The sequence below is a fragment of the Lactuca serriola genome, chromosome 8 (genome assembly GCF_051521515.1).
Source record: "Lactuca serriola cultivar US96UC23 chromosome 8, Lser_US96UC23_V15, whole genome shotgun sequence".
NCBI lineage: Eukaryota > Viridiplantae > Streptophyta > Magnoliopsida > Asterales > Asteraceae > Lactuca > Lactuca serriola.
The window spans coordinates 141,209,930-141,219,578 of NC_136415.1; the positions used below are offsets into that span (position 1 = coordinate 141,209,930).

General features: G+C 31.5%; 1 protein-coding gene, 1 non-coding gene and 1 pseudogene across 4 annotated transcripts; 1 reads left to right on the plus strand and 2 right to left on the minus strand.

Moving 5' to 3' along the window:
- Window positions 1–2,001: 2,001 nt before the first annotated feature.
- LOC145067459 (putative magnesium transporter NIPA8) lies at window positions 2,002–4,575 on the minus strand (annotated as a pseudogene).
- LOC145071180 (uncharacterized) lies at window positions 4,456–6,459 on the plus strand. Of its 3 annotated transcripts, none has more exons than XM_079018101.1 (8): window positions 4,456–4,731; window positions 4,815–4,912; window positions 5,093–5,160; window positions 5,272–5,344; window positions 5,484–5,605; window positions 5,729–5,836; window positions 5,969–6,068; window positions 6,160–6,459. In XM_079018101.1, the coding sequence occupies exons 2-8, from the start codon at window positions 4,829–4,831 to the stop codon at window positions 6,334–6,336; spliced, it is 732 nt and encodes a 243-aa protein (XP_078874227.1). In that variant the 5' UTR covers window positions 4,456–4,731; window positions 4,815–4,828; the 3' UTR covers window positions 6,337–6,459. The 3 variants fall into 3 exon arrangements, with proteins under 3 accessions (XP_078874227.1, XP_078874229.1, XP_078874228.1); XM_079018103.1 differs by having other exon boundaries at window positions 4,457–4,638; XM_079018102.1 differs by lacking the exon at window positions 4,456–4,731 and having other exon boundaries at window positions 4,815–4,931.
- A 1,408-nt stretch (window positions 6,460–7,867) lies between these two features.
- Window positions 7,868–7,938, minus strand: TRNAG-GCC (transfer RNA glycine (anticodon GCC)). Its single transcript has one exon. It is a non-coding gene; the product is annotated as a tRNA-Gly (tRNA).
- Window positions 7,939–9,649: the final 1,711 nt, after the last annotated feature.

Consider the following 9,649-nt stretch of genomic DNA (forward strand, 5'->3'; position numbering starts at 1 on the left):
GCTTTGTGCTTATAGTTTTCAGTTTATGTTTTCAGGTACTTCTGGTTCGAAGGAGAAGAGTCCGGGATGATTGTAGTGCACACACCACCTCGTTTCGCATTTTATGTTACTCTGATGTTTTGTGATGTTGTTGATACACTTGTTCCACCATGATTTTTATGATGATATTTTGGATAATAGTTTTATTAATTTAAAAACAAAAATTTTTAGTCTTAATTTTTGTGACGTCATATATATATATATATATATATATATATATATATATATATATATATATATATATAGGATTAAGTTATTTTGTTTCTAGTAACTATTGTGTGCCAGAAAACATAGATCTGGACCATCGGGTGGAATATAATCAAAGATCATGATCTGAGGGTCTATGATAGTAGAATAGGATAACATGTACCATATAATCACACACAAATTTCAGCATAAGGGCATTTTAGTCAATTAACCTACATTAAAAAAGAAAAGTTTCAGATTTTTAGGGATAATTAATTCCTTTATTTTTAAAAATCTGAATATTTTAAATTAATTCAAAATTAAAAATCCGATTTTATTCTGTCATAATGATAGAATGTTAACCATAAACTAGTAAATATATTTTTCGATTTTCTTTTATCAGAATGACAGAATGTTAACCATAAACTAGTAAATACATTATGAAAAGAATACACAAAATCAATTGTTGAACTAATAATATACCAAATAATTACATTGTATGATTGTGATTCATTGAATAATAACAACATTCTGAAAGAAAAAAAAACATTAAAATCTAACAAAACACTAATTTATTCTGAGATAATATTATTTTTAAGCAACACTTTATACATTGTAGCATAACACATTCTGGTATCACAAATTCATTACCAGTTATACAAATATACTTGTTGTGTATGAAGAAGTATGAACCCGTTCAACCATTTTGATAGAATGTAATCCTCAAATCACCAATTTTTAATCGAAAAAAGACTCAAAAAACATAAAATACACCAAATTAGAGAATTAAAATTTATCAAAAATAATAAAAAATGACAAACAAAGATTATATAAGAACACATATACTTTATTCTAAAAGAATATTACTTAGAGTCTAATAGCTATCAAGAAACATGTTTATTCTGCAAGAATGATACTGTAAAAATTCTCCAAGCATGGTTTTGAATATTCTTATATAATTTGTATTATCAAGCCAATGGAATGTAATCCTAAAATTGTAATGAGAATAACCGTCATGAAGTTGTATATCAAGCCAATGGAATGTAATCATAAAATATAGTGGTACTTCTTTTCTTTATGACTCGAAATGAATAGACAGATGAGCTAAATTGGTTAAGTGGGAGAACGGTGTCTTTAATCCATTAAGACCTACTTCTATTTTTAACAAATATATTATCTATCTTGTGATTAAAATTTTAGTTGATATTAAACAAGTTGCAAGGATTTAAAATTATTCTTCACGACACTTAATGTAGTATTCAATAAAGATGAAAAATGAAAACAAAAAAATAGATACTCATCTACCTATCTTCACCAATGAACATATTCAAATTGTAAAAAAAATATTCTGAAATTATAAAGAAAAAAAATCCAGCTAGTCGTTTAATGGTCTTCAAAAATATAATGTAACACATGTAGACTTTTATTATTAATTGTGGTTGTAAGGTTTTTATAAAAAAAACTAATCTTTTTAGTTTGAGTGTTTATATTGCGGATGATTTTGGTTTTAACATTAACTGAAAACTATTAATGAGAAAGTAAATGTTATCCTAAACATGTACTTTTTTTAATTTTTTTTATCCTAGTCATTTACAATTTCAATTTATAACTGTTCTCAAACAGTCAACTATTTTAAACATCATTTCTAGACAAACAAATAAGTGTTCATTCAACAAGTCTTTGTTTATGCAAAACTTGCTCCAAACAAACATCTATATCCATACTACTGCACTTTGCCCATACAACACAAAATGTGGAAGAAAAAGAAAAGCCCCTAAAACTTTCCCCATTAAGTCTTATGAGAGAGAGAGAGAGAGAGAACCTAATATTCCTGGAAATACACAAATCCAACACAAATTGAGAAAAATGTCCAAGCTATCCGAAACATGGGGACTATAAGTATGGCATCGAACTGTGATAATCCTTCGTTCAACCTTGCCATCTATAGATACATGGTATACATAAAAACAAGTCAATACATATCATCCAAACCTTTAACTACTACTAATAATAATAGTGTTAATGCTATTATTAATCATTACCCAAAATCCAGCTGTACATAGAAACAATAAAAGAATCGAATACGTGAACCAGCTATCCAACTGATATGAACTTGACATGACAGTCTTAAAAGATTTGAGCTGAAAAAAATAACACAAATATTCTCTTCATTAATACCAATTTTACCAAATTATAGCCAGCAAATCACATCATCATAGCAATGTAGCATTAAGAAAAAACTCACAGAGACTTTGCAAAGAGAACTGAACATGATCCTATGGCCCCTGAAACTACAACGAATGAAAAAGGAAGTAGTAACTTCCAGTATCTCATAAGATCCTTCCCTGGAATAGCAAGCAACAATTCTCCTCTCCTGTTTAATGTTAATCCATCCCAATATATCAAATTAATTAAATGAAATGATTTTTTAGGGAAATATCTTTCGATTTGAAGGGCTTACCTGTATACATAGTGATGCATGAGAACCACCACCACCAAAAGCAGACAGTAAAAAAGGAAAGTAATGTTGCTATACTTTTTTGCCAACTGCTCCTGTGTGTAAACCGTAAAATCCACATACATAATATTTATAATCACCATAAAAATTTTAATTTCCATAAACTTTGAATAAGAATTTGAAAAAAGAAAATGTAAAAACCACTGTGGTATACGGTATACCATATCAGGTGATTGATGATTACCAAAAGCAACAAGGAATATGTTTCCAAGAACAATAAAAGTCGTGGCAACTAATACTCTACATAAAAAAGCTACAAATGTTAGTAAAAGTTATTTTCAGATCATATAACAAAAAAAAGATGCAGATTCAAAAAAACATACTTACAGTGACTGTTTTCTGTAAGACAAAATAGGCAAACACGATATTTGACACAAATTGTATGGATCCCAATGACAAATCACGAGCAAATTCTCACTGTAAGCACCGACGACATCGATTGATTATGGAGCCGACAGTGGAGAGACAGAAGGAAGAAGCGGCATCATGCATTTGTCGATGACGATGAACGTGTTCGACCACATACATACACACATGAATGAAGTGAGGGTATAAGAACGACTGTAAATAAAAAGGGGGATAAATTAGGTTAAAAGTCAATTTGACTAACATGATTATAGGGAATATTTATGGAATTTATATATCAAATTAGTAAATCACCCTTATTTATTTATTTTATTATTTCCTAAATTCCTATTGGTGCATTCATGCATACAATAGTTGTTATAAACATTTGAACCTAGCTCTCTCTCTCGCTCTCTCTCTCTTTCTTTCTTTCTTTCTCTATCTCTCTCTCTCTATATATATATATACATACATACACACACACATATATATATATATATATATATATATATATATATATATATAGCAAGTTCGATTTTGGATCTAGAAAGACGAAGAAGGGTGGTATGAGCTGCAACAACGAACATATATGTAGCTCTAACAATAACATATGGTATGAACCTTTTGACGTTGTTGAAAACCCTTTGTCGGAGCCGCTAGTGATACCAAACTCTTCATCTCATCAAACCCTAACGTCGCCACCATCTTCACATCTGGAAAGGCAAGCTTGGGTTTTTCAAACCAACAAATGTTATATTCGCTGCGGTAAACCCTAATGTCGCTATCTTCATCACAACAAACTTAGCGTCGTTGACATCTTCATGTCTGGATACCTACAAACATCGTTGTCGTTGAAGGAAGCTATAGTTTCGGATCTGAAAGACAAAGCTAGGGTTTTCAAACCTTAAACCATGTTCATCAAACAATAGAGGACAACCATCTCCAATGAAAATGGGCTACTCTGATTCAAAGCTTCTATCAACAAAGGAGATTAAGAGACAATGATGAAGTTGGTGTGTTAATGGTGAGATTGGGTGAGTTACTAGGAATATGTGAGTATCTCTCTTTTTTTTTTTTTTTTTTTTTTTTTTTTTTTTTTTTTTTTGAAATCATAAAATTAGTAAAGTAAAAAAAAAAAAATTAAAAAACATAATTAAAGAGAAAATTCATTAAAAAGAAATTCAAAAAAATTGGATCAAAACCTCAACAACATCAAAGTTTTAGATAGATTGATGATTGATATAAGTCCAAAACTTTTTTAACCAAAATGATAATTTTCTATATACCAAATAAACCATTTTTGCAATTTTTTTTTTAAAAAAGTGGAAAAGTAATTAATCTGTTAAAGTGAGATCGCAATTTTAATCATTTTTACCATTGGGTTCGATCGATAGCTCACCGTCGCCACCGCCTGCTGTCCCCTCCACAGTCCACTCTACCCCTAAATACCAATAATCGTCTTTGCCGATCAGATTACCATTTGACATCAAGAAGCACAGGGCATACTGATCTTCACTTGAACACCAACCAATTACATCCAAACCCTATAGGTGGGTGTGGGTGGATCAAAATATCTCCCAATTTTTATGAATTTCGTCATCTATGATTCAACATTTTCAGTCTCTCAGTCATATATCCTTCTTGTATGTGTAATTTTCTTATGTTATACGCTAACATTCAGTTTCTAAATATGATCGTAACTTGAGAAACTGATTATGTTTTCTAGGGTTTTTTTGGACGATGGGACTGAGTAAAACTGAAATCAATTTGAGGCGATTGCTTGCAGCTGCCCCTCAGCAACAACATCAAGCCAAACTTATTCATGTACGTCATCTACACATTGGTAATTAGTTTTTTTTCCTATCCAATCGTCACTTACATGTATATGAATCTTCTTCGGATTCGATAGTTATTGTTATAGATCAGTTTCATATAGATCTGAATCCCACCACCAATCAGTTCAACTTTTGTGTAAATGATGCTTGATCATGCTGATTTTTGCAGTATGTTGGCACTTTAAGGGAGCAGTTGGAGCAACTCGCTGCAGAAAAAACTTCAGAAGGGCTACCAAGGTCTGAATCCGATTTCCACTTCTCTCTGTATGCATTTTGTATATGACTGGATTGTTTTAACAGTACTGTAGGCATCTTGATAAAATCATGATTTTCTTATGGTTTCTGTAGAGTTTCAAAAGCTACAGTGAGTGATTACTCTGAGAAAATTGAAGCTATTGCAGCTAACTTGGCTTCCCAAGTGGTGCGTATATTCCCATTCCTTATCTTGAGCATCATTTTTCAGTTGAATGCTGTTGAAGCAAGTTATTAGGAGAAAGTTTGAAGCAATTATCTTTCACTTATGTACATTCTAACACGCGATCTCTCCTTCTGTTTGTTAGTTGAACACCATAGAATCTCCAGAGCTGCCCACTGCTGACACTTCTGTAAGTGAAAATACAACAAAAACTGAAGTGGAAAGTATCTCCACTGGCACTTCTCAAGGGTTGAGAAGAAGAATTGTGTGAGTAGAGGTCTTGCCTATGTTATCTTTTTGTGTTGTTTCTTTTTGACTTAATGGGAAAAAAGAAACATGAATTTTGTTTGTGTTATGACTTCCGAGTTCATATTTATTGTGATTCAAAAGGCCCACATCAAGTGTTGAAGAGAGAGGCCAAAATACTACTATTGATGCAACTGATTCAGCTCCTATCAAATTGGATGCTGGAGCACAGGCTCATATTTCAAAACACAGGTACTTTTTGTCCTAATCAATGCTAATAATTCTGTCACTGATGTTATTTGGTAAATAAGTAATTTTCGGCTATAAAGATCCAAAAAAAAAAAAAAAAGGAATTCAATTCATTGTGTGGACCTACCTAAACAGGAAGCTTCAAGAAGACTTGACTGATGAAATGGTTATCCTTGCACGCCAACTCAAAGAGAGTACTCTCATGATGAATCAATCCATAAAAAACACCGAAAAAGTAAGTTTGTCTTTATCACTCTGACTCTGTGATTGTGACTGTGACTGTGACTGTGACTATATCTGACAAGTTTGATGTAATTGGAGTGCAGATTCTTGATTCGACGGAGGAAGCAGTGGAACGTAGCTTAGCAAGCACAGGGAGAGCCAATACAAAGGCAATGGCTATATACTCGGAGGCTTCCAAGACTTCATGCTTCACTATCCTTTTGATGCTTCTAATGACATGTATCTTTTTCATGGTGGTTTTTCTTATCAAAATCACATGAAATCATCCACCCTTTGTCAAATATTATTTTATGGTTTTCGACTTTCATCGCTTGAAAATATTTGTATCTTGTAGTACAAAAAAGTTTTATTTGAAGTAATATGATTAAAGTAGATAGTGACAACTAACTTGTGTTATGTTATTAGTTTATTTTTTACAAGTTTAAGTTGCTTTTCCTTTTTTTTTTTTTAATTAAATTTTGATGATCAAATTAACAAAGTAATTGAAAACGGATTGCCATTCTGATATTGGCTAGTGACTTTGATTAAATTAGTGTTGGAACTAATTTGGTGTTTGAGTTGGACAATGGACACAAATTTAACCAAAGTTGTTAACAATCAGTTTGATATCCAGATTCTTCTTAAATATAACACAAATTTCAGCTGTTGGAATCAAATTTAGTATTGTTGAGATTTTATATTGATTACTATAGATGTCATATACTCATTATCCATTACTAGAGAATTTTCAAAAATCGTTTATAAAATTTTGAGTCAGATATTATCGCTGATAGAATTTGAACTTATAGTAATTGAAAATGCATTTTATCTTATACTATATAATAAAATAGGCAAAATCCTCCAGTTACAACATTTTATAAAAACTACTTATTTATGCAAAATGAGGGGAGGCAACCAGTCAATCCTAATGTTATGTTTCCACAAGCCCCTATTTGAGGTTATGTCTTTTGCAAGTGAAAACTCTTGCACATCAAGTCTCACATTATTCTAGGACATCATTTTTTACTCTTATCATCAATCATCTTTGACTCTACACTTCTTACTGTCGATGATGATAACCTTCTTATGGCATGTCCATACCATCTCAAAGGTTTAAATGTCATTCCTTCAATTTCTCGATGTTCTATGTCACTCATAAGGAGTTCTTTTTATAGCTACATTGATATAATATCCAACAAAGTTCGATCGTAAGTTCTCCTTGACATCCTCATTTATACTATTTCCATCTTCCACCCGTGAGCTTTTTTGGACGACCAACATTTAAATCCATACATCATGGCATGCCTAATAGCAACCTTGTAAATTTGTTCCTTCAATTTCAACAGAACCTTCCTCTCACACAAGACTCCTGAGGTTCCTTCAATCTCCACACCCTCCTTTATGAATTACATGCCCTAGATATTTGAAGCTCTCACACCAAAGATACATGGTTTAACAATGTTGATTTGCAACCCTCTAGGTGTTCAAAAGAGCATGACCATTCAGTTCAGTTTAACCCTAGACTCAAACGAACCTGATGTAGCTTGTATCCCAATCTCTCATTCAAACTCATTGTCTCAGTCTTAAATATGAAAATTTCATTTTGACAAGTTTACAGTTTGATATAAAGCGAAAACTTGAAACAATGACATACAAATTAGCAATAGCAATTTGACAAAAAAAAAATCGATGGGCGTATGTGCTGCTGTATAATTGGCCCAAATCACAAACAAATTAACAATTTAATTCCAATTTGTGTTGCGCTGTATGCCTGTACAAAGAAGAGGCTGCAAAAAACAAAAATAGTTAAGTTGCACCAGCCGGGAATCGAACCCGGGTCTGTACCGTGGCAGGGTACTATTCTACCACTAGACCACTGGTGCTTTTGTTCAAGTTTTTAACTTTAAATCATATTAACTTGAGTGACAAAATATAATGGTTTTGTAATCCTTATTTATAATTAAAAAAATGTTGTAAATAAACTTTCTGGAAATAACATAGAAGATGCAATGTAACACAGTTCGGTGGTTATACCGAACTTTTGGAAAAATATAATTTTTTTTCGTAATTAAAACCGGCTCTAATATGTAATAGTGGTGGTCGGTTGAAACGTTTAATAAAAAATGATGGTTTTTTCATAACTTTTTAAAACTTTGTGGTTAAACCGAACTTTTGAAAAAATATGGTGTTTTATTCCGTCGTTATCACTACTTTTTTTAACAAGTCTATGGGATAAAAAAAACAATTTTGAACTAATGATAGTGTATGTTATCTGTCAAAAAAATTTTGGGAAAGAATATGTTGACTAAGAGCTTCATAGAAATTAGGCTTCAAGAACTAGCATGTCATTATTACTTTTTTTTTTTTTTTTTTTTTTTTGGAAATTTTCTGCAAAATTAATTTTTTACAAATATCGACTCTAGCATTGTTGTAATTTTAAATTATAAGTAACATTTTTTTTGGCTGATTATTTAGATAGTCAAACTAGCTTACCTTGATGCTTTGAATTGCACTTGATGAAGTTCCAGTGACTTCAAACATAAACAAGTGGACATATACAAGTTTTTTTGTTTTGTGCTAATTAAGATCATTTGATTTATGATTTATCTGTTTATCGTCAACTCAGTGATTCAACGCTATAATATATCAAAAGAAAAGGAAAATCAATTGTTGAATCCTATGTCGGAGGTCAAAGTACAACACAAAATAAGGAGAAATCAGAAAAGAAGGATGTTTTATGTTAAAATAAGGGTAAAAGGATAAGATTTAAATAAATAAGTATAAAGTAACTTATCTAAACTTTTTATTTAAGTCAAAAAAAATATTTTTAATATTTATTTATTTAAATACGTAACAATGTTTACTACTGAATATTAGACTCCAACAAGTTAATAAATATTTTAAAGAGAAAATATCATATTAGCCCAACCAACTTATGACGTTTGTTTTAAAAGGCCACTTAATTATATTTTTAGTAGTTTATGTCACCTAACTTACAATTTACCTAGGGGAATGAAAAGTTTTTTTCCAGTTTACCGGTAAACCATAGATGACATGGCTAAATGCTGCTTATGTGGCTTTTTATTAGATTTTCTCAATTATTTTATAGTAAAATAAAGGTTTATAAACATTTCCAGCAAGAGAAATCATCCCCTCCGTTCTTGCTGTCATTAATGCCTGCAAGAACCCTAACCTCACACCTATGTGAGCGGATTCAATTTCTCATTCTCTTTATCTTTCGATTTCGATCGTTAGGGTTTTATAGATTTGATTTCTTCTCTCTATTTTTCAATCGTTATGGTTTAGAAATATGATTCGGTGTTTTTTCTTCTTTATTTTCATTGGTGTTCATAAGTGTAGATTTGGGTTTTTCATCTTCATCAGATGGTGGTACACCCATGAATACGAAGATTACTCGGTCTTTGAAAAACACCATTTCTTCGTTGGCCTTATTTAGCTTGAGTTTTTCTTCGCATGGCCCTCAGTAGTTGCCTCTCTCTCTCTCTCTCTCTCTCTCTCTCTTTATGGGATTGTTGCTAGGAAATCTTGGTTGCGCATTACCTGTTGTTGTATGACGTCTCCACTTTGACTTTT